Source organism: Grampus griseus (genome assembly GCF_964374135.1).
Source record: "Grampus griseus genome assembly, chromosome: X".
NCBI lineage: Eukaryota > Metazoa > Chordata > Mammalia > Artiodactyla > Delphinidae > Grampus > Grampus griseus.
In genome coordinates this window covers 54,281,083-54,306,464 of record NC_138999.1, presented here as the reverse complement: position 1 = coordinate 54,306,464, position 25,382 = coordinate 54,281,083, and the positions used below count along the sequence as shown (strand labels likewise).

Genomic DNA, 25,382 nt, shown 5'->3' with positions numbered 1-25,382 from the left:
TGTCTTTATATAGTATCACGTCTATCTTCAAATAGTGAAAATTTTACTTCTTCCATTCCAATTTGGGAGGCTTTTATTCTAAAATTATTTTCTTAAATTTAATTTTGGATTGTTCATTGCTAGCATACAGAAATACAACAGATATTTGTATATTGAACTTATATCCTGCAATCTTGCTAAACTCATTTATTAGCTCTAATCATTGTTTTGCAGATTCATTTTTTTTATATAAAACATTGAAAACCAGACCCCTAGATAACCACTTTGGTTTCTTGTTTATAGGAGGCATAATTTCTTTACATATATATATATATATATATATATACTTATTTATTTATTTATATATTTATTTATACATATTACATCTTTCTTGGAGTATAATTGCTTTACAATGGTGTGTTGGTTTCTGCTTTATAACAAAGTGAATCAGTTATACATATACATACGTTCCCATATCTCTTGCATCTCCCTCCCTCCCACCCTCCCTATCCCACCCCTCCAGGCGGTCACAAAGCACCGAGTTGATCTCCCTGTGATATGCGGCTGCTTCCCACTAGTTATCTACCTTACGTTTGGTAGTGTATATATGTCCATGCCTCTCTCTCGCTTTGTCACAGCTTACCCTTCCCCCTCCCCATATCCTCAAGTCCATGTTCTAGTAGGTCTGTGTCTTTATTCCTGTCTTACCCCAAGGTTCTTCATGATATTATTTTTTCTTAAATTCCATATATATGTGTTAGCATACGGTACTTGTCTTTCTCGTTCGGACTTACTTCACTCTGTATGACAGACTCTAGGTCTAGCCACCTCATGACAAATAGCTCAATTTCGTTTCATTTTATGGCTGAGTAATATTCCATTGTATATATGTGCCACATTTTCTTTATCCATTTACCTGTCGATGGACACTTAGGTTGCTTCCATCTCCTGACTATTGTAAATAGAGCTGCAATGAACATTTTGGTACATGACTCTTTTTGTTTTTTGTTTATTTTTATTTTTTATTTATTTTTTATTTTTTTTATTTTTTTTAACATCTTTATTGGGGTATAATTGCTTTACAATGGTGTGCTAGCTTCTGCTTTACAACAAAGTGAATCAGTCATACATAAACATATGTTCCCATATGTCTTCCCTGTTGCGTCTCCCTCCCTCCCACCCTCCCCATCCCACCCCTCCAGGCTGTCACAAAGCACCGAGCCAATATCCCTGTGCCATGCGGCTGCTTCCCACTAGCTATCTACCTTACTGCGTTTGTTAGTGTGTATATGCCCATGACTCTCTCTCGCCCTGTCACAGCTCACCCTTCCCCCTCCCCATAACCTCAAGTCTGTTCTCTAAGAGGTCTGCGTCTTTATTCCTGCTTTACCCCTAGGTTCTTCATGACATTTTTTTCTTAAATTCCATATATATGTGTTAGCATACGGTATTTGTCTTTTTCTTTCTGACTTACTTCACTCTGTATGACAGACTCTAGGTCTATCCACCTCATTACAAATAGCTCAATTTCGTTTCTTTTTATGGCTGAGTAATATTCCATTGTATATATGTGCCACATCTTTTTTATCCATTCATCCGATGATGGGCACTTAGGTTGTTTCCATCTCCGGGCTATTGTAAATAGAGCTGCAATGAACATTTTGGTACATGACTCTTTTTGAATTATGGTTTTCTCAGGGTATATGCCCAGTAGTGGGATTGCTGGGTCATATGGTAGTTCTATTTGTAGTTTTTTAAGGAACATCCATACTGTTTTCCATAGTGGCTATAACAATTCACATTCCCACCAGTAGTGCAAGAGTGTTCCCTTTCCTCCACACCCTCTCCAGAATTTATTGTTTCTAGATATTTTGATGATGGCCATTCTGACTTGTGTGACATGATATTTCATTGTAGTTTTGATTTGCATTCCTCTAATGATTAATGATGTTGACCATTCGTTCATGTTTTTGTTGACAGTCTGTATATCTTCTTTGGAGAAATGTCTATTTAGGTCTTCTGCCCATTTTTGGATTGGGTTGCTTGTTTTTTTGTTATTGAGCTGTATGAGCTGCTTATAAATTTTGGAAATTAATCCTTTGTCAGTTGCTTCATTAGCAAATATTTTCTCCCATTTTGAGGGTTGTCTTTTGGTCTTGTTTAAGGTTTCCTTTGCTGTGCAAAAGCTTTGAAGTTTCATTAGGTCCCATTTGTTTATTTTTGTTTTTATTTCCATTTCTCTAGGAGGTGGGTCAAAATGGATCTTGCTGTGATTTATGTCATACAGTGTTCTGCCTATGTTTTCCTCTAAGAGTTTGATAGTTTCTGGCCTTACATTTAGTTCTTTAATCCATTTTGAGTTTATATTTGTGTATGGTGTTAGGGAGTGATCTAATCTCATACTTTTACATGTACCTGTTCAGTTTTCCCGGAACCACTTATTGAAGAGGCTGTCCTTTCTCCACTGTACATTCCTGCCTCCTTTATCAAAGATAAGGTGACCATATGTGTGTGGGTTTATCTCTGGGCTTTCTATCCTGTTCCACTGAACTATCTTTCTGTTTTTGTGCCAGTACCATACTGTCTTGATTACTGTAGCTTTCTAGTATAGTCTAAAGTCAGGGAGCCGGATTCCTCCAGATCCATTTTTCGTTCTCAAGATTGCTTTGGCTATTCGGAGTTTTTTGTGTTTCCATACAAATTGTGAATTTTTTTGTTCTAGTTCTGTGAAAAATGCCAGTGGTAGTTTGATAGGGATTGCATTGTATCTGTAGATTGCTTTGGGTAGTAGAGCCATTTTCACAGTGTTGATTCTTTCAATCCAAGAACATGGTATATCTCTCCATCTATTTGTATCATCTTTAATTTCTTTCATCAGTGTCTTATACTTTTCTGCATACAGGTCTTTTGTCTCCTCAGGTAGGTTTATTCCTAGATATTTTATTCTTTTTGTTGCAATGATAAATGGGAGTGTTTTCTTGATTTCACTTTCAGATTTTTCATCATTAGTGATGAAAAATCATTTTTCATCCTATTCCTGGCATAGGAATGCCAGCGATTTCTGTGCATTAATTTGGTATCCTGCTACTTTACCAAATTCATTGATTAGCTCTAGTAGTTTTCTGGTAGCATCTTTAGGATTCTCTATGTATAGTATCATGTCATCTACAAACAGTGACAGCTTTACTTCTTCTTTTCCAATGTGGATTCCTTTTATTTCTTTTTCTTCTCTGATTGCAGTGGCTAAAACTTCCAAAATTTTATTGAATATGAGTGGTGAGAGTGGACCACCTTGTCTTGTTACTGATCTTAGTGGAAATTCTTTCAGGTTTTCACCATCGAGGACGATGTTGGCTGTGGGTTTGTCATATATGGCCTTTATTATGTTGAGGAAAGTTCACTCTATGCCTACATTTTGCAGGGTTTTTATCATAAATGGGTGTTGAATTTTGTCAAAAGCTTTCTCTGCATCTCTTGAGATGATCATATGGTTTTTCTCCTTCAGTTTGTTAATGTGGTGTATCACATACACCATATTGTTTGCGTATTGATTGATTTGCGTATATTGAAGAATCCTTGCATTCCTGGAATAAACCCCACTTGATCATGGTGTATGATCCTTTCAACGTGCTGTTGGATTCTCTTTGATAGTATTTTGTAGAGGATTTGTGCATCGATGTTCATCAGTGATATTGGCCTCTAGTTCTCTTTCTTTGTGACATCCTTTTCTGGTTTTGGTATCAAGGTGACAGTGGCCTCGTAGAATGAGTTTGGGAGTGTTCCTCCCTCTGCTATATTTTGGAAGAGTTTGAGAAGGATAGGTCTTAGCTCTTCTCTAAATGTTTGATGGGATTCGCCTGTGAAGCCATCTGGTCCAGGGCTTTTGTTTGTTGGAAGATTTTTAATCACAGTTTCAACTTCAGTGCTTGTGATTGGTCTGTTCATATTTTCTATTTCTGCCTGATTCAGTCTTGGCAGGTCGTGCATTTCTAAGAATTTGTCCATTTCTTCCAGGTTGTCCATTATATTGGCATAGAGTTGTTTGTAGTAATCTCTCATGATCTTTTGTATTTGTGAAGTGTCCGTTGTTACTTGCCCTTTTTCATTTCTAATTGTATTGATTTGAGTCTTCTCCCTTTTTTTCATGATGAGTCTGGCTAATGGTTTATCAATTTTGTTTATCTTCTCAAAGAACCAGCTTTTAGTTTTATTGATCTTTGCTATCATTTCCTTCATTTCTTTTTCATTTATTTCTGATCTGGTTTTATGCTTTCTTTCCTTCTGGTAACTTTGGGGTTCTTTTGTTCTTCTTTCTCTAACTGGTTTAGGTGCAAGGTTAGGCTGCTTATTCGAGATGTTTCCTGTTTCTTAAGGTAGGATTGTAGTGCTATAAACTTCCCTCTTAGAACTGCTTTTGCTGCAACCCGTAGGTTTTGGGTCATCGTGTCTCCATTGTCATTTGTTTCTAGGTATTTTTTTGATTTCCTCTTTGATTTCTTCAGTGATCACTTCGTTATTAAGTAGTGTATTGTTAAGCCTCTATGTGTTTGTATTCTTTACAGATCTTTTCCTGTAATTGATATCTAGTCTCATAGCATTGTGGTTGGAAAAGATACTTGATAAAATTTCAATTTTCTCAAATATACCAAGGCTTGATTTGTGACCCAAGATATGATCTACCCAGGAGAATGGTCCATGAGCACTTGAGAAAAATGTGTATTCTGTTGTTTGTGGATGGACTGTCCTATAAATATAAATTAAGTCCATCTTGCTTAAAGTATCATTTAAAGCTTGTGTTTCCTTATTTGTTTTCATTTTGGATGATCTGTCCATTGGTGAAAGTGGGGTGTTAAAATCCCTTCCTATGAATGTGTTACTGTCAATTTCTCCTTTTATGGCTGTTAGTATTTGCCTGATGTATTGAGGTGCTCCTATGTTGGGTGTATAAATATTTACACTTGTTATATCTTCTTCTTGGATCGATCCTTTGATCAGTATGTAGTGTCCTTCTTTCTCCCTTCTAATAGTCTTTATTTTAAAGTCTATTTTGTCTTATATGAGAATTGCTACTCTAGCCTTCTTGTGGTTTCCATTTGCATGGAATAACTTTTTCCATCTCCTAACTTTCAGGCTGTATGTGTCTGTAGGTCTGAAGTGGGTCTCTTGTAGACAGCAAATATATGGGTCTTGTTTCTGTATCCATTCAGCCATTCTGTGTCTTTTGGTGGGATCATTTAGTCCTTTTATATTTAAGGTAATTATAGATATGTATGTTCCTATTCCCATTTTATTAATTGTTTTGGGTTTGTTATTATAGGTCTTTTCCTTCTCTTATGTTTCCTGCCTAGAGAAGTTCCTTTAGCATTTGGTTTAAAGCTGGTTTGGTGGTGCTGACCTCTCTCAGCTTTTGCTTGTCTGTACAGGTTTTCATTTCTCCATCAAAACTGAATGAGATCCTTGCTGTGTAGAGTAATCTTGGTTGCAGGTTTTTCTCCTTCATCACTTTAAATATGTCCTGCCACTCCCTTCTGGCTTGCAGAGCTTCTGCTAAAAGATCAGCAGTTAACCTTATGGGGATTCCCTTATGTGTTATTTTTCCCTTGCTGCTTTTAATATGTTTTCTTTGTATTTAAATTTTGACAGTTTGATTAAATGTGTCTTGACATATTTCTCCTTGGATTTATCCTTTATGGGACTCTCTGTGCTTCCTGGACTTGATTAACTATTTCCTTTCCCATATTAGGGAAGTTTTCAACTACAATCTCTTCAAATATTTTCTCAGTCCCTTTCTTTTCCTCTTCTTCTTCTGGAACCCATATAATTCGAATGTTGGTACGTTTAATATTGTCCCAGAAGTCTCTGCGACTGTCCTTAGGTCTTTTCATTCTGTTTTCTTTATTCTGCTCTGCACAATTTTTTTCCCACTATTTTGTCTTCCATGTCACTTATCCATTCTTCTGCCTCAGTTATTCTGCTATTGATCCCATCTAGAGTATTTTTTATTTCGTTTATTGTGTTGTTCATCATTGTTTGTTTCATCTTTAGTTCTTCTAGGTCCTTATTAAATGTTTCTTGCATTTTGTCTATTCTATTTCCAAGATTTTGGATCATCTTTACTATCATTATTCTGAATTGTTTTTCAGGTAGACTGCCCATTTCCTCTTTATTTGTTAGCTCTGGTGGGTTTTTATCTTGCTCCTTCATCTGCTGTGTTTTCCTCTGTCTTCTCATTTTGGTATCTTACTGTGTTTGGGGTCTCCTCTTTGCAGGCTGCAGGTTCATAGTTCCCGCTGTTATTGGTGTCTCTCTCCAGTGGCTAAGGTTGGTTCAGTGGGTTGAGTAGGCTTCCTGGTGGAGGGGACTAGTGCCTGTGTTCTGGTGGATGAAGCTGGATCTTTTCTTTTTGCTGGGTAGGTCCACGTCTGGTGGGGTGCTTTGGGGTGTCTGTGCACTTATTGTGATGTTAGGCAGCCTCTCTGCTAATGGGTGGGATTGTGTTCCTGTCTTGCTAGTTGTTTGGCATAGGGTTTCCAGCACTGTAGTTTGCTGGTTGTTGAGTGAAGCTGTGTGCTGGTGTTGAGATGGGGATGTCTGGGAGATTTTCGCTGTTTGATACTATGTGGAGCTGGGTGGTCTCTTGTGGACTAGTGTCCTGAAGTTGGCTCTCCCACCTCAGAGGCACAGCACTGACTCCAGGTTGCAGCACCAAGAGCCTTTCATCCACGCAGCTCAGAATAAAAGGGAGAAAAAGTAGAAAAAACTAATTAGTAGAAGTAGAAAGAAAGGAGGAAAGAGAGAAAGAAAGGAGGGAGGGAGGGAGGAAGAAAGGAAGGAGGGAAGGATAAAAAAAGAAATAAAGAAATAAAATAAAGTAAAATCAAATAAAATAAGATAAAATATAATAAAGTTATTAAAATACAAAATAATTATTAAGAAAAATAATTTTTTAAAAAACGGACAGATAGAACCGTAGGACAAATGGTGGAAGCAAAGCTATACAGACAAAATCTCACACAGAAGCATACACATACACACTCACAAAAAGAGGAAAAGGGGAAAATATCATAAAACTTGCTCTCAAAGTCCACCTCCTCAGTTTGGGATGATTTGTTGTCTAAAGGAGGGTAAGAAGGAAAGATAGAAAGACAGAAAGGAAGAAAGAAAGAAGATAAAGTAAAATAAAATAAAGTTATTAAAATAAAAAATAATTATTTTTGAAAAAAAAAACGGATGCATAGAACCCTGGGACAAATGGTGGAAGCAAAGCTATACAGACAAAATCTCACACAGAAGCATACACATGCACACTCACAGAAAAAGGAAAAGGCGAAAAAATCATAATTCTTGCTCTCAAAGTCCACCTCCTCAATTTGGGATGATTCGTTGTCTATTCATGTATTCCACAGATGCAGGGTACATCAAGTTGATTGTGGAGCTTTAATCCACGGCTTCTGAGGCTTCTGGGAGAGATTTCCCTTTATCTTCTTTGTTCTCACAGCTCCCTGGGGCTCAGCTTTGGATTTGGCCCCTCCTCTGCGTGTAGGTCGCCGGAGGGCGTCTGTTCTTCACTCAGACAGGACGGGGTTAAAGGAGCCGCTGATTCGGGGACTCTGGCTCACTCAGGCCAGGGCGGGTGATGGTCATGGAGTGCGGGGAGAGCCTGCGGTGGCAGAGGCCGGCGTAACGCTGCACCAGTCCGAGGCGTGCTGTGTGCTCCCCCTGGGAATTTGTCCCTGGATCCCGGGACCCCGGCAGTGGTGGGCTGCACAGGCTCCCCGGAAGGGGGTGTGGATAGTGACCTGTGCTCGCCCACAGGCTTCTTGGTGGCGGCAGCAGCATCCTTAGTATCTCATGCCCGTCTCTGGGGTCCGCACTTTTATCCGTGACTCACACCCGTCTCTGGAGCTCCTTTAAGCAGTGCTCTTAATCCACTCTCCGCGAACACCAGGAAACAAAGAGAGAAGAAAAAATCTCTTGCCTCTTCGGCAGGTCCAGACTTTTCCCCGGACTCCCTCCTGGCTAGCCATGGTGCACTAACCCCCTGCAGGCTGTGTTCACGCTGCCAACCCCAGTCCTCTCCCTGCGCTCTGACCGAAGCCCAAGCCTCAGCTCCCAGCCCCACCCATCCCGGTGGGTGAGCAGACCAGCCTCTCGGGCTGGTGAGTGCCGGTCGGCACCGATCCTCTGTGCGGGAATCTCTCCGCTTTGCCCTCCGCACCCTTGTTGCTGTGCTCTCCTCCACAGCTCCGAAGCTCCCCCCCTCCGCCACACACAGTCTCCGCCCGTGAAGGGGCTTCTAGTGTGTGGAAACCTTTCCTCCTTCACGGCTCCCTCCCACTGGTGCAGGTCTCATCCCTGTCCTTTTGTCTCTGTTTTTTCTTTTGCCCTACCCATGTACGTGGGGACTTTCTTCCCTTTTGGGAGGTCTGAGGTCTTCTGCCAGCATTCAGTAGGTGTTCTGTAGAAGTTGTTCCACGTATAGATGTATTTCTGCTGTATCTGTAGGGGAGGAAGGTGATCTCTGCGACTTACTCTTCCACCATCTTCCCTCCTGTTTTGTGGATTCTTGTGGTTTTTCTATATATGATTTTGTCATCTGAAAATAGGAATAATTTTATTCCTTTCTTTCCAATTTGGATGCCTTTTATTTCTTATTCTGGCATAATTTTCCTGGCCAGTATCTACAGTACAATGGTGAATAAGCATGGAAAGAATGGAAATAATTGACTTGTTTCTGATATTACAGGAAAATATTCTTTCTTTCACCATTATGATGATAGATGCCTTTATTTTCGTAGATGCCCTTTATTGGTTTGAGACCACTTCTTTTTTTCCTAGCTTGTTGAGTGTTTTTATAATGAAAAGTTAATTGGATTGTGTCAAGTTCATTTTCTGTGTCTATTGAGATGATTTTGTGTTTCTTTTAGTCCTTATTCTATTAAGAGACTGCATTACCTTGACTCATTTTCAAATATTGAGCCAATCTTGCATTCCTGGGATAAATTAATCATGGTGCACAATCCTTTTAATATGCTGCTGGATTTGGTTTGCTAGTATTTTGTTATGGAGTTTTGCATCTATATTCATAAGGGATATTGGTTCTTAGTTTTCTTTTGTTTTGATGTCATTCTATGCTTTTGTATCATGATAATACTGGTCTCATATACTGAGTTTGAAGGTGTTACCACATCTACTTTTTGAAAGAATTAGTGAAGAGTTGCCTTTAAAAAAAAAAAAAACACCTTTATAGAAATCACCAGAGAAGCCACCTGGGCCTAGCCTTTGCTTTATCTGAAGTTGTTTGATTAGCAATCCAACCTTTTTACTTGTTAAAGTTCTGCCTATTCTGATTTTCTATTTCTTCTTTAGTCACTTTCAGTAGATTGTGCATTTCTAGGAATTTGTTGTTTATATCTTAGTTAATCCACTGTCATATGGTTGTTCATAGTATTCCCTTGTCATTCTGTTTACTTCTACAAAGTTAGTAGATATGTCCCCATTTTCATCAAAGATTTTAATAATTTGAACCTGCTTTTTTTCTTTTTTCTTCTTTCTTTCTTTCTTTCTTTCTTTCTTTCTTTCTTTCTTTCTTTCTTTCTTTCTTTCTTTCTTTCTTTCTTTCTTTCTTTCTCTCTCTCTCTCTCTCTCTCTCTCTCTCTCTCTCTCTCTCTCTCTCTCTTTCTTTTGTAGGTTGGTCTTGCTAAAGGCTTGCCAATTGCATTGATCTTTTTCAACAACCAGATTTTGGTTTTGTTGATTTTCTCTATCGATTTCTATTTTCTATTTAATTTATCTCTGCTAAATATTTATTTTCTTCCATCTGCTTTGTTTTCTGTTTAGTTTTCTCTTCTATTTTTAATTTTATTTTTAAGGTGGAAGATTAAATTATTATCAGAAACCTTTCTTATTCTCTGATGTAGGTATTTACATCTGAACCCTGAGTACTGTTTTCACTGCATCCAATAAGTTTTGGTATGCTGTGTTTTTATCTTCAATCATCTGAAAGTATTTTCTAATTTCCTAATGACTTCTTATTTAACCCACTGGTTATTTAGAAGTATGTTATTTAATCTCCACATATTTTTTAATCTCCCTAATTTCCTTCTGTTATTTGTTTCTAATTTTATTTTATTGTGATGCATTATTACAATTGTTTCAAGTTTATTGAGACTTATTTTATGGCCTAACATATGGTCTATTCTGGATAATGTTCCATACGTACTTGAAAAGTAAGTGTATTCCGTTGCTTTGTAGAGTGTTCTGTATCTGTCTGTTAGGTCCATTGGTTAACAGTATTGTTCAGTTCTATGATGTCCTTGTTCATCTTTTTTCTAATTGTTCTATCTAAACTTCAAAGTGTAGTATTCGAATCTCAAGCTATTATTGTTTAATTGTCTATTTCTCCTAAAAATTCAGTCACTGTTTGATTCATGTGTTTTGGGGCTCTGTTGTTAAGAGCATATATATTTATAATTGTAGTGTCTTATGATTGATTGATCCTTTTATAATTATAAAATGTGATTCTCTTTCTCTAATAACACTTTTTGGTTTTAAGTCTATTTTGTTTGATATTAGTATAGCTACTCCAGCTCTATTTTGGTTACTATTTGCATGGCATATTTTTTCCATTCTTTTACTTACAAACTATTTGTGTCTTTTGAATCATACATATACATAGCTTATAGTTGAATTGTGTTTTGTTATCCATTCTGCCAGTCTCTAAATTTGAGAATTTAAGCTATTTACATTTAATGTAAATGCTGGTAAGGTAGGGTTTATGTCTGCCAGCTTGCTATATATATTGTCTTTTCTCATTCCTTTATTCCTTCATTACTTCTGTCTTTGGTAGTAAATAAATATAATATAGTGTACTATGTAGTTCCTCTGTTGTTTCTTCCATATATATTTTTGGTTATTTTCTTGGTGGTTACTATGGGGATTACCATTAATTCTTAATTTACTATAATCTAGGTGGAATTCATGTCAACTTAATTTCAATAGCATATAAAAACTTTGTTTCTATGTCATTCCATTCTTCTCACGTCTTATTTAATCCATTTATCTGTTGATGGACATTTAGGTTCTTTCCATGTCTTGGCAATTGTAAATGATGCTGCAATAAACATGGGGGTGCATGTATCTTTCTTTTTTAACATCTCTATTGGGGTATATTTGCTTTACAATGGTGTGTTGGTTTCTGCTTTATAACAAAGTGAATCAGTTATACATATACATATGTTCCCATGTCTCTTCCCTCTTGCATCTCCCTCCCTCCCACCCTCCCTATCCCACCCCTCCAGGCGGTCACAAAGCACCAAGCTGATATCCCTGTGCCATGCGGCTGCTTCCCACTAGCTATCTACCTTACGTTTGTTAGCGTATATATGTCCATGCCTCTCTCTTGCCCTGTCACAGTTCACCCTTCCCCCTCCCCATACCCTCAAGTCCATTCTCTAGTAGGTCTGTGTCTTTATTGCTGTCTTACCCCTAGGTTCTTCATGACATTTTTTTCTTAAATTCCATATATATGTGTTAGCATACGGTATTTGTCTTTTGCTTTCTGACTTACTTCACTCTGTATGACAGTCTCTACATCCATGCACCTCACTACAAATAACTCATTTTTGTTTCTTTTTATGGCTGAGTAATACTCCATTGTATATATGTGCCACATCTTCTTTATCCATTCATCTGTTGATGCACACTTAGGTTGCTTCCATGTCCTGGCTATTGTAAATAGAGCTGCAATGAACATTTTGGTACATGACTCTTTTTGAATTATGGTTTTCTCAGCGTACATGCCCAGTAGTGGGATTGCTGGGTCGTATGGTAGTTCTGTTTGTAGTTTTTAAGGAACCTCCATACTGTTCTCCATAGTGGCTATATCAAATTACATTCCCACCAACAGTGCAAGAGGGTACGCTTTTCTCCACACCCTCTCCAGCATTTATTGTTTGTAGATTTTTTGATGATGGCTATTCTGACTGGTGTGAGGTGATATCTCATTGTAGCTTTGACTTGCATTTCTCTAATGATTAATGATGTTGAGCATTCCTTCATGTGTCTGTTGGCAATCTGTATATTTTCTTTGGAGAAATGTCTATTTAGGTCTTCCACCCATTTTTGGATTGGGTTGTTCATTTTTTTCGTATTGAGCTGCATGAGCTGCTTGTAAATTTTGGAGATTAATCCTTTGTCAGTTGCTTCATTTGCAAATATTTTCTCCCATTCTGAGGGTTGTCTTTTGGTCTTGTTTATGGTTTCCTTTGCTGTGCAAAAGCTTTGAAGTTTCATTAGGTCCCATTTGTCTATTTTTGTTTTTATTTCCATTGTAACAAAAAGAATAAAATATCTAGGAACAAACCTACGAAAGGAAACAAAAAACCTGTATGCAGAAAATTATAAAACACTGATGAAAGAAATTAAAGATGATACAAGGAGATGGAGAGATATACCATGTTCTTGGATTGGAAGAATCAACATTGTGAAAATTAGTCTACTGCGCAAAGCAATCTACACATTCAGTGCAATTCCTATCAAATTACCAATGGCATTTTTCACAGAACTAGAACAAAAAACTTCACAACTTGCATGGAAACACACAAGACGCTGAATAGCCAAAGCAATCTTGGGAAAGAGAAACAGGTCTGGAGGAATCAGGCTCCCGGAATTCAGACTATACTACAAAGCTACAGTAATCAAGACAGTATGGTACTGGCTCAGAAACAGAAATATAGATCAATGTAACAGGAAAGAAAGCCCAGAGATAAACCCACACACATATGGTCACCTTATCTTTGATAAAGGATGCAAGAATATGCAGTAGAGAAAAGACAGCCTCTTCAATAAGTGGTGCTGGTAAAACTGGACAGCTACATGTAAAAGACTGAAATTAGAACACTTCCTAACACCATACAAAAAAATTAACTCAAAACGGATTAAAGACCTAAATGTAAGGACAGACACCATCAAACTCTTAGAGGAAAACATAGGCAGAACACTCTGTGACAAAAATCACAGCAAAATCCTTTTTGACCCACCTCCTAGAGAAAGGGAAATAAAAACAAAACTAAGCCAATGGGTTTTTTGTTTTTATTTTTTGATATTGAGTTACATGAGCTATCTATGTATTTTTGGCATTAACACTTTATCATTCATATTATGCATATATTTTCTCCCATTCAGTAGGCAGTCTTTTTGTTTTGTTGATGGATTCTTTAGCTGTGCAAAAGCCTTTAAGTTTAATTAGTTCCCATTTGTTTATTTTTGCTTTCTTTTCTTTAGGAGACAGATCTAAAATAATACTGCTATTATTTATGTCAAAGAGTATTCTGCTTATGTTTTCTTCTAGGAATTTTATGGTCTTAGCCATTAGTCTTACTGAGAATCTCTTGTACATGATGAGTTGCTTCTTTCTTGCTGCTTTCAAAATTCTCTCTTTGGCTTTGGCTTTTGAGTATGTATCTAGGTGTGAATTTAAAAAATATTTCCCTACTTGGAGTTCATTGAGCTTCTTGTACTTGCAGATTGTTTTCCATCAAATTGGAAAGTTTTTTGACATTATATCTTAAAATATTTTGTCTACCCTTTTCTATCCTCTGCTTCTACAACTCCCATTATGTGTATGTTGGTACACTTGAAGGTGTCCCACAGACCTCTGAGGTGCTACTCATTTTTCTTCATTCACTTTCCTTTCTGTTTCTCTAATTGGTTAATTTCAATTGTTATCAAGTTTACTGATTCTTCTTCTGCCTGCTTTAATCTCCGTTAGTGAATTTTTCTTCTCTTTATTGATTTTTATCCTTTCAGTTATTGTACTTTTCAACTCTAGTATTTCTAGTTGGTTCCTGTTTTATAAATTCTGTCTCTTTATTGATATTCGTTATTTGGCTTGAATTGTCCTCATTCTTTTAGATTTTTGCACAATCTTTCCTTTGGTTTATTTCTTTTTTAACAAATTTAGTTGATTTAAAATCTTTGTCTAGTAAGTCCAGTATCTCTGCTTCCTCAGGGATGGTTTGTATTCATTGCTTTTTTATATGTTTATGGGCTCTACTTTCTAGTTTCTTTGTATATCTTATATTTTTGTTGAAAATTTGACTTTTTAAATAATATAATATGGCAAATCTAGAAATCTGACTCTCCCTTTCTCTCTCCAGGGCTTGTTTTTGGCACTGCTTTTTGTACTAGTTACTGTTTGTTTGTTCAGTAACTTTTCTAAGATAATTTTAAGTAGTCTCTTGTATTCTTTGTCATGGATTGCCACTGAAGTCTCTGCTTGGTAGCTTAGTGGTCAGCTACTGATTGGGTAGATATCTCCTTAAATACTTAGAACCACTAAAACTCCCAGGGCTCTGTTGCCTTTTGAACTATGTCTTCAACACTTACCCAGGAAGTTTATAACTGTGCTGTAGCCTTCACTTCCTGCTAATGCAGAGCCTCAAGGCTAGCCAGAGGAAAGAACTTATGATGTTCTCATGTCTTTCCTGAACATGCACAAAACCCTAGGCATGTCTGTGGTCTTCTAGATTACCAGGAATGTGTCAGAGATTTTCAAAGTCTCTATGAACATCTAATTACTTTTTTTTCTTTTAAGTTTTCTGGCTAGTTTCTTGTTTACCTCAACTATTATCTCTTGCCTCAGGCAGCTGTGTGATAAATACATCCCTTCCCTGGGGACAGTTTTAGCACTGGGTGACCAATAAATATAAGGCTTTTGAGTCAGGTCTTTCAGGGAACCACCACACAGGTCAAATAATGACAATTGTTTGGGAATTAAATCTGCTCTGTCCACTCCAGCACCTAGAATGGGGTTTATTTTCAAGGCTACTACTGGCCTGGGGCAGGGTGATAGGGTTGGGGTAAGTTAAAATGCCACAGAGCTCCCTGTTCTTAACACGACTGGGGTGTTTTTCTTCCATAAATGCTACTTGGGTTGATGCAAATCTTTGCCTAATTTCCCCAAATCTGAAAGAAAAAAGTTATGAATTTTTTTCAGTTATTTCATTGCTTTTGTGAAGAAGTGAATATTTGGAGGTCATTACTCTACCATTTTTACTGACATCACCACACCCACCTTCTTTGTAATCCTTCTAAGACCCTCTCAAGAGAATGAATAGCTAAATTTCAATCAGAAGTTAGTTAAAACAAAATGTTTTCCCATCCAGATTAATTAAGGACCTGACTGGCCCTAACTTACTTCCCATTTTCCCTAAGGCATTCAACTGTTCACTCAAAGGTGCCAGGGCCCTTGAATGGACTCCCTTTTCCTTGTAGATTCCTCAAAGCCACTCGAGACCAAGACTAAGGCACCTCCAACCATGCAATCCCCCTTCGAAGGTGAGTTTTACTAGGGTTCTGCGGTAGTAGGAAAGGTCTGAAATGGCTTCATAGAAGCCAAGAGAGGAGGCCCAATGCCATTAGATGGGTAATAAGAGGTCATTGTGTTCTCCGGAAAGAAATTAGTAGTAAAGAAATGGAAATAAGAAAGATTTAAGGGTCATGATGAAGTGGAATCATGAATATATATATTCTTCTTCGTGAAAATGTTTGAGGCAAAAGGAAGGAGAGAATTTGAATAATCCCATGGGAAAAGTGAAAAAAGAAAAAACTGTGACTTCTGCTTTGCTCCTAGTCTGACTTGCTATAGGACTTTAGGTATATTGTCTCCCCTCTATTGGCGTTCTTCCCATCATAAACAGTGAAAAACTAAGATACCTCACTTTATGGTAATAGTGGTCAGTGACATGGTCAGGAATTGCAGAAAGCTTAGCACAGATACCCACAGAAGGACTTCAGACTTTGCAGCCACCCTCCACCTCACAGTTACTTGCTGGAAGAGAGGCCTCTAACCCTAACACACTTGTTATCATAGCAACATCCACAGTGAACTCATCCCAGGGCTGGATCACTGAAGTGGATGGCTACGTTGGAAAGACAAGTGCTGGGCCAGGTAAGGGCAATGTTAAGACTTCTAGCTTTCCCTTTTGGCTGTGAACTTTGTAACTGAAATTTTCCACTATATACAATGTTCTATGTCATTCAAATGCCCAGGCCAATCAGCCATCAACCAGTGGGTCTGAAATAACTTGTTTATACGTGGAGTCTCTAGCTTCTCTCAAGTCTTTCTCATGGGCCTAGGGTTTTGTTTGTCTCTCTGGCTAGCTAAGAAATTTAGGAGAAGATGGAAAAGAAAGAAGTGTGAGCTGGTCTGGACTGATCCTTGGAGTTGCTAGATTCATTTTCAACCAGATACCACTTGGTCTTGTTTTACCTCCTAGGAAATGGTCTGCCTATCTTTGCCATAATTCTCATCATCTCCTTCTGCTGTATTGTGGTCACCACAATGACTTATATCATGGTCTGCCGGAAGACATCCCAACAGGGTGAGTGATAAGTATGATTGGGTGGCTCTTGCTCATTTATTCATTCATTCAGCAGTATAGTTGAGCATAAACTCAGTATCAAGCACTATGTTAGGCACTTCAAAGGGCTCCTAGCCTAGTTTGAAAGTGAGGGTAGGGGGTCCATAGAGACAGACCTGCAAGGCAACAATGACAATACAACTTATGAAAGTTAATTCACAAATCTTTGGTACCCAACTGAGTACAGTATCTATGTAATGAGTTTTCTAATGAGGATTCAAGAGAAGGAGAAGTCACAGTCCTTGACCTCAAGTTGCTTACAATTTGATTAATGGAATCAAGGTAGAAGCGTGGAGTTTATCAATAACAATACATAGCTATAAAGGCTATGGACTCAAAGCCTGGAGAAGACAATCAGTGCTAAAGGTATCCAGAGGACAGGGGAGTCAGTTAGGGCTAGAGTAATTAGCAAGGGATTTCAGAAGGAGGTGGGGCTTAGACCATTCCTTGGAGGATGAAAACCATTTGAAAGGGAGCAATAGTCTAGGAAGGAGAAACTACAAGAATAAATGGTTAAAATGGTGAAATATGAATGTGAGTGGGGTCATCAATAAAGAAAATTCATGTAACCAAGCAATAGAGAAATACAGGGGAAAAGGAAAGCTTATTCCTGATTATAGGTCTTGAATGACAGGTTAAGGAATCTGGACTTTCTTCTCTAAGCCTTGCATTAAAAATTACTAAAAAATATTTAAGTCGAGGAGTGACATGATTACAGTGTAGTTGTCAGGGTCATTTAACATCTATTTGCCAGCAGAGGAGGAAAAAGAATTTGAATGTTGATTTATAAGTAAAACCTAACTGCACTTCAGTTCCTGTTGCACTAGCTATTTTAACTAGCATTTGTGTGTCTCTTCGTTTGTAGTAGCTCTTACTCCCAAATAGTCTGGTTTCTACCATGGGTCTCTCCAACCAAAAAGGAGAAGGGAGCCTTGAGTGTTTCCTTTTCCTGGGTCTCAAGTGTAAGCTCTGGTCTTGGCCAACTGCCATGGCTACGACCCATGAGGCTAAACTTGGATGTGGAGATATCTCAAGTGGTCACAAATCCCAGGAGTACTAAAAGGAAAACATTCATTATAGTCTCAATGAGACTGGATATAAACTGTAATCATATGATTATTTTACTTTCAAAAACAGTCCAGGGTTCCTCATGACTCAGGGGGTAGAGGTCAAAATGTAGCATTCTATTCAAAGCCCTCTATAATGTGGCTCTGGCCTATCTTGTCAATCCCCACCATGCCTTTATACTTATTTTCATTTCCAGACACTGGAGTCAAGCAGGCAAATTGGCCACACACCTCATGCCTTTATAATTTTTCCTTCCTGGATTACCTTCCCAGAATTCCTGCTTTCTACCTCTCTATAAGGGAGACAGCCTTAGGGCATCAATCCAATTTAACATGTAGTTATTGAGTGCCTACTATGTACCATGCATTAGGCATATAAAAATGAAAAAGACCCTACAATATAGGAGCTGCCAGGCCAACTGGGGAGGTAAGACATGGAAATACAGGGCTCTATCACAAAGGAAAATTGCTGCAGCATGCCGTGTTTGCTTTGTTGTGGTTTAATGTATGCATTCCCTGTTGCATCTCCGAAAGATTACAAGCTCCTAGAGGGCAGTACCAAGAGATATCTATCTTTGTACTAGGCTAGAGCCTTTAAGCCTGCATGGAATGTAGATACTTCTCCTCCACTGACACTAGGGGGCAATGGTGACTTATTCCAAGATCTTTCCTGGGTGCAGGGTGGGGATAAGTGAATTTGGGAATGGCTCAAACCAAAGTCCCAGACATCAGACTAATTCAGACCCTTTTACCTGGGCTCTGGATGGCTGCCAAGTTTCTCACAAGGACTGCCTGGGGATCTTTGGCAAGATTCCTGGGTGGAGAGTGGATCCAGTTCCAGTGTCCCTCCCCACACCATACCAAGCAAATGCTCCAGCCCAATGTCCAGAGTCAGTCAAAGATGACAGTGATAAAGTGTGCTTCCTTTTCATTTCCCTGATAAATCTGCATCCCTGTATTTCAACTCACCTTCCCAACAGCTCCTATTTGTTGGAAGGCTGAGACATATTGAGATCCCCCTTTCTGTCTCCCCTTCCCTTACCTTTTGACAAGTACTCATGCTTGGCTCTTACTCACTCCCCATGGAGACTTCTGACTTGATTCTTCCTTTTTTTCCAGAGCATGTCTGTGAAGTGGTCAGGTAAGATAACCTCTCTTCTTTTATCTTCTGACCCATTCCTTGCCCTCGATTTTGTTCGTCACTGGCATAGAGGAAAGGGGGTTTGGCACAGGCCCAATCTTAAGCCCAGAGGCCTTCAGGGTCAGGGCACAACTTTCTTCCCTCTCTGAATCATCTTCTGTGGTACTGTCCTGGCCTATTGAACACACAAAATAATTCAGGTCCTCTAGCCCTCCATTCCCAGAATCCCTGGGTGGCAAGTGCCTGAGGGTCAGTTGGCAAGAATTGGGGCAGAAAAGTGGGAAACCAGGGTACCAGATTCAAGTTTCTTCTCATGGATGGTGGGCTCTTGGAACACAGGGTGCATGCCGGGGAGGCCAGTGACTCTGGTGAAACCATGAGGGTGGCCATCTTCACAAGTGGCTGCTCCAGTGAAGAGCCAGCTTCCCAGACACTGGACAACGACTACTCTGATGAACCTTGCCTGGGCCAGGAGTACCAGATCATCGCCCAGATCAACGGTGACTATGCTCGCCTGCTGCACACGGTTCCCCCAGATTATGAGCTTCTGGTCACCAAGGGCAAGAGCAGCTGCTAAAAATGTCCTACTGGGCCAAAGTCTGTTGACATAATTGCCTATTCATCCCTGGCATTCTGCATGGCCCCTTTCCCTGCTATCTTTATTCCTGGATAGTCCAAAGTGTCTTCCTTGCCAACACTGGGGTTGCTAAGAGTGAATGGCTTTGCCTAAGAAGTTACCATATGCACCTCAAGCAAGCCTGCTGCTGGATCATGCCTTAGGCCCTTCTAGTGTCCCTGCCTGGAGTTTCCATTGTTTCACTCCAAACACCAGAGGGAAGTGCCTATACCACTAGGACTTGGTCATCATGCATCCAGACACCAGTCAACTTTGGCCTCTTACCACTGAATGACCAGAGGGAGGCTCAGCTCTGGCAGCTCAGGGAACCAGTTAGGTTTAGGATCACTTCCTTTTCTCTAGTGCCAGATAGCTTTTAATTGAGATTGTCATGTAAGAGGCCAGGGTTCAGTTCTGCTCCTGTACTGTGAGTCTAGTGCTCTGGTATCTTCTGATGCTCAATAAATATCTAAACATAACAGCAACTTTGGTCATATTGGTCCTCTCTCAAGGACCTACCAAGTGTGATTAAAGTGAGACTAGTTGAGATGGTTGGGGCCCTGGGAGTATGGATAGCACCTTCGCTTTTTTGTTTTTTCCTTCTTCCCACCTATGCTACCCTTACCTCATTTCAGCAGTGAGCTCACTGGAACACAATGAACATTTGGTAAAACAGTACTCAACTTCTTTCTATTCCCTTTTTAATCATCCTGCCAGCTCCACCTGGGTGACTCTTCCCAGGTCAATTGGAAACCTAAAAAAGCGGACTGTGGGTGCAGAGATAAAGAGATCCCCCTTTCTCCAAAGTATGAATGCATCACCCTCAAGGATTTCCACCTCCTAGAATCCTAAAATCTTTGGAGTAGTTGTACTCTTCATAGATCGTCTTTATCTCTTGGCCCCTTCTTACACTGTGGGGTAGAGGTCAGAGCAGGGAAGTCTCTCTCCTCAAACAGGAATAAGCACTAGGAGTGTGAGTGTGTGTGTGCGTGTGTGTGTGTGTGTGTTTATCTGTCTGTATATGTGCACACACAATACACCTTTAAATCAGTGTCCTCAGAGAGGAACTGTTCTGGGTCAGTTCAACACTGTTTCCTTTCCCTCAGGTAATGCATGTCAAATCAACTTCTTCACCCTTTATGGAAGCTGACATGTGCCACTTTTGGTTACAATGCAATTCCAAGGTCAGCTCAGGTTTAACCAGCAGCTGCTCCCCTATGAATTGATTACAGAAGTCAAAATCATACATAAAAGTGAACAAAGAGTCCTTCGCTTTATAGGAAGGAACGAAAGTAATGAATCAAGGAGTACATCCATCCCTGGGACCCATAAGCCTTTTGTTGTTGTTACATAAATTGTTCCAGAGTAGGAAAAAATGAAAGTAAACTTCTAAACTCTTTCTATGATGCAGGTTGACACTGATACTGCAAGTTTATTAAATGCCACAAGATAACAAGATAAAACAAGATAAAATTACAGACCTAGGAGCACATATTTATTGCAGCAGGAAACTTCTAGAGATCATCTCTGCCTAAAACCTGATAATCTTTTTCATGCAAGACAAGCCAGTGAGAAAGTCCTAAGTATAAGGCTAGCCCAAATATGCAGGATAGGCTAAACAAAAATGGTATAATGAAACAGGACCTGTCTTAGGCAGGTAGCTGGGTGGAGAAAAGTAGAAGAGTAAAAAGACAAGATCTCCAGAAGAGAGGAAAGATATGAAGTTCCTCTAAGGCAATTTCTCAAATTTTGTTCCATGGAACACTCGATCCAGGAAATGGCCCACAGAAAAACATTTCCATGATCAGATAAGCATGGGAACTGCTTCATTCTATGGCCCTCTCTTGGAGATTTCCAATGGAACATTACAATATTAAAGTCTCTGAAAAATCCTGCAATAAAGCATCTGTATAACTTTTTGTTACCAAGTAATTCCAAAACTTACTTGCCCTCTGAGTCTACATTTTTGCCTTCCTTCTCTGACTCTTGACCCTATTTCTCAGGAAGAAAAACCCTCCATGTTGGCAATTGCCTCACACACCCTATAGTACTGCAGCGACCAAAGTTTAATTGTTTTCTTACAAAATTCCTGGGTAGCATTTGGCCCAAAGGCCCAAAACTAATAGACTAGTGGAAAGTCTATCAACCAATAAACAGTTATTAAGTATTTTCTGTTACCTGAGTACTGTTCTGGGGCTGGAGTAGGGATGGAATGGGGAGACAGCAATTAAGGAAAGAGTATTGTTCTCTAGGAGCTCACAATCTAGTGGGGAATTCAAAAATATCCCCTGCAAAAGTCCACTAACAATTCAAGGTGTACCATTTGGCAGTAGGAGATAAAAGGGTACATACAAGCATCCAGGCAAGGAGTGCTTTGAGAATGAAGAAGGAAAGAGTATAGGTTGACTTTCAAAAGTCCTTGGAGAGACTGGACTTTGGCTTGGCCAAGAAGTATGGGAAAGAATTGGATAAGAAGAGAGAAATGAAGAAGGTGTTCCCAGGAGGAGAAAAAGCATGAAGAAAAGGAGAGAGATAGGTAAGGTCAAAGTGTGTTTAGAAGCCAAGGTTAAGTGTCCAGAAACTGGGTGTCTAAGCCCTGTGATGATGCTTGTGTGAGAATTCAGATGTCCTTTTTAGGGGACTCTGGGAGGGGAATGTGAAGGAAGAAAGTAATGAATAAAGGAGTACTGCCATCCCTGGGGCCCATAAGCCTTTTCAAGACTATTGTATCCACCTAGGGCTCCCACTGTGTATAAGCAGAGCTGCTTCATTTCCCCGCCCCCCAACACCCTCAGGTACAATGCTTTAATTCCCTCAAAGTCACCGAAAATAACTTCTGAGAGCTTAGTTGGTATTTGGTGTGTGTTCTTGCATCCAGCTGTCAGTCTATCAGATGTATTTCAACTGTCCTGGCCTGGAGCTGCTAGGCATATGCCGCACTTGGGGTATTTGACAAACTGACACTCTACTACATGGAGTGTCTAACTCAGCTTGTCAAATACACGGAGTGTGGCACTGCAGGAGGCTGGGCCAGGGGCTTCAGTGGGGAGGCAAGATCTTCCTGGGAGATATGGCCCTGGAGGGAAAGAAAGAGAAAGGAGTCACACCCTGAGCACCAGGGAAACTGCAGAGGCTATAGGGACTAGCTGAAGCACCGGAATAAGGAAGTGAACAAAATAGGCAATAAGGCTTCTAACCAGAAGAGGCATCCTTAGGGTATGTAAGAAAAGCCCACTTGATACTGCAGGTGAAACCCCAGTGCTCAGCTGGGGAAGTCCTCAGGCCTGAGTCCTATAGCTATGGCATTTCTAGGGATCCGGAGCTCCAATGAGATTCTCTATGCAGCAGAGAATGTACAATTTGGTCATTGTCCTGCCTCCCTGACCTCAGGAAAGGACCAGGTCCCAGAGTCAATGTCCATGTCCCACCTTCGCAACTCTCTCAGTTTATGTTCTCACAGTGTTATGACTATGGACATAGGCTTTGAGTTTAAGCATGGGCATGAATTCTGGCTCTTCCACTGAGTAGCTGAGAAATCTTGGATAAATCATTTCATCTCTTTGAGCTCTAGTTTTCCACATCCACAAAATGGGCGTAAGTATAGTACTTACCTAATAAGTTATTGTGAGAATGACATGAAATAATGTATGTAAAGCCCTTAGGTCAGTATTTGATACATAACAAATGCTCCAAAGGAAAAACAAAAGGTGGTTGAACTACCACAAGGAAAGCAAGGGCCATTGACCACTGACTTAACAGGGTCAGGACAATGAAACAGGAATTTCTTATGGTCTCAGACTTACCTAACATGATGCACTTAACAAATCAGGACTCAAGAATAGCAGCTATAAAAGGACCTTCATCTAGTTTCACCTACTCATGTTATAAATGAGGAAATGAAGGCTCACACTGAGGATGAGAGTTGCTAAAGATCGTACAAGTTGTACACAGTTTGGGGCTGTGCCCTATGTCACCCTATTATGCCCTCCAGTTTTCCTCACTGGTCCTTTTACCTCCATGCTCTGTATATCTCTCTGGGAAAAGGGAGACACATCAAAACGGAAGGCAAAATATAGGCAGTGGACTTGGCAGTGAGGTACTGGGATCATTCAACCCACAGCCATCAGAGAAATAAAGAAGCTGCCAGGAGCATGATCAGGCCTGGAACTTCCGAGAGAATTCACTTGGCAATACCCAGATACTGTTGTTAAAAATTCCAGATAGTCCGTGTTAAATTCCTCCCTTTTCCAGATGTGGTAGTTGATCTGGGAGAAAGTAGCTGGCTTATATTATATACTGGCATGAAAAGAGGCAAACATTCCGAGGAACATAAAACTACCCTATGAGGCCAGAAAGCCTTATCCCAGCTAAGACAAGGCAGAGGGACTTGTCTTTCAGCAAAAAATCATAGTGCATTGAAAAAAAAAAACACTTAACCCTTTCAGGTAAATGTATGTTGGTAAGCAGATGACATGCTCCTCCAATTTGATATCTGAGAGTGACTTCAAACCTAAAGCTCTAAATGATATTTTCCATCCCCTCATTTCCCTCTCTACTTACCCAAGCCGTTCCAAGCCACCCAGAAGTGTGGCTTTTTCAACCAAAGCAACAATCTTGGTCACCAGATATGGCATAGTGGAAAGAATCAGACAAACTTGGATTCTAATGCTGCTTGGGGCACTAATTAGCCAATCATGGCTTTGGGAAAGTTTTCCTTTAGGCTTCAGTTGCCCTTTGAGCTTCAGTTGTCTTCTCTGGAAATGGGGACAAGAAGACTTACCTGGCAAAGTTGTCAGGAAAGTGTTTGGTGAGCTTTCCAGAGCCTCTCATATAGGAGCTCACAGGCACCTTGGCTCAGTCCCTGGAGCTGTGAGTGGAAGCCAATCAAGGAAGCTGATTAATAGAGTTTGAGTTCAGGGTAGTGGGAGAGAGAACTGGACTGATGCCTTTCTTCTATCATTACCCTTACTGGCTACCAGCTTCTGTGTGAAGACCTGGATAAACTGAAGATGTCCACAGCCTCCTGAATGCCCTTTCTGACTTCATCAAAAAGGAAGACAGGTATGAGGAGGTTAAAGATTCTTTCTTAGTACATGAAGTTTAAGAGCCTTATAGACCATTTTGCCCCAGTATTAATGGAAAGAGGCAGTGGCTGAGCTGAAACTATATTGGTTTTATTTCCACATTGGATGTTTTAGTCCATGCCTCTCCAACAGAGTGTATATAAGGAAAGCAGGTTCAGCTGAGGAAGGTTGGCCAGACCCATAGGAAGAAAAGATGGATATCTACGTGGAGTGATACTGAGGGTCTCTGAAAGTTTTCTCTTGGTCTGTTATACTACATAAAATATCATTTGCTCCCTGTCTACCCTGGGAGGGCTAACACACCAAGCAGTAAGACCTGCTCTGCAACTGACCCAGTTGGGTCCCCTCATACTGGGAGCAGTATGGACTTTTTTTCAGGCATAGTTCAACCCCCTGCTCAACCCTACCCAGAGATATTTACTCAGCATCACTCTCAAGTCCTTTCTCAACAGAGGGCTAAAAACTATCAAAATAAGGGATATAAAAACTAAAAGAGTCTCTAGACACTGTCCATCTAATCCTTCCCCTCCTCTTCTTTTCAGAAGTGGTAAAAAATATGAGTCCTAGAATGGAGAAAGGACTTGTTCAAAGATACACAATGAGTAAATGGCAAAACCAGGACCATTATTTAAATATCCTGATCCTGGTTCCAGAGAACATTCCACTTCCATTTTGCTGTCCCCTAAACAGCCTGTTTGGAGAGGAAATGTCATCCTCCTTTCTCATCATTATAGGCTCCAGGAGAGAAGGGTACCAATGGGACACTTCTTCTCCCCCACCCTTGATCCAGAATTCCTGAGAAGGGTCCAAGGAGAATGGGATGAGCAGATCCAAGCCATATTTGGTAGCCATGGACACTGCCCCAGTTTGGGAATCCAAGCAGAGAGGACAAGTTGATACTATACCTGTTACTGGAGTGGTGCCTTCATCTTGTAGGAGGCATAGGTTCCCTGGTGATGAGTCAAACTGCAGAGACCAGAGGGAACTGGGCTTTATGCTGTGAGCAGGAAGGTCCTATGTTTTGAAGGGCCCTTGGTGTCTTCAAGAGGAAACAGAAATGAGGAAGATAAG

General features: G+C 39.9%; 1 protein-coding gene across 1 annotated transcript in view; it reads left to right on the top strand.

Moving 5' to 3' along the window:
* The window catches only part of VSIG4 (V-set and immunoglobulin domain containing 4), a 29,961-nt gene extending 10,321 nt beyond the window's left edge, over positions 1-19,640 (top strand). The window contains exons 4-8 of the mRNA XM_082681588.1: positions 15,256-15,318; positions 15,854-15,931; positions 16,260-16,364; positions 18,590-18,611; positions 18,951-19,640. Of these exons, the coding sequence (XP_082537714.1) occupies positions 15,256-15,318; positions 15,854-15,931; positions 16,260-16,364; positions 18,590-18,611; positions 18,951-19,188 (506 nt within the window). The 3' untranslated portion in view covers positions 19,189-19,640. The remainder of the gene's footprint in view (positions 1-15,255; positions 15,319-15,853; positions 15,932-16,259; positions 16,365-18,589; positions 18,612-18,950) is intronic.
* The last annotated feature ends 5,742 nt before the right edge of the window (positions 19,641-25,382 follow it).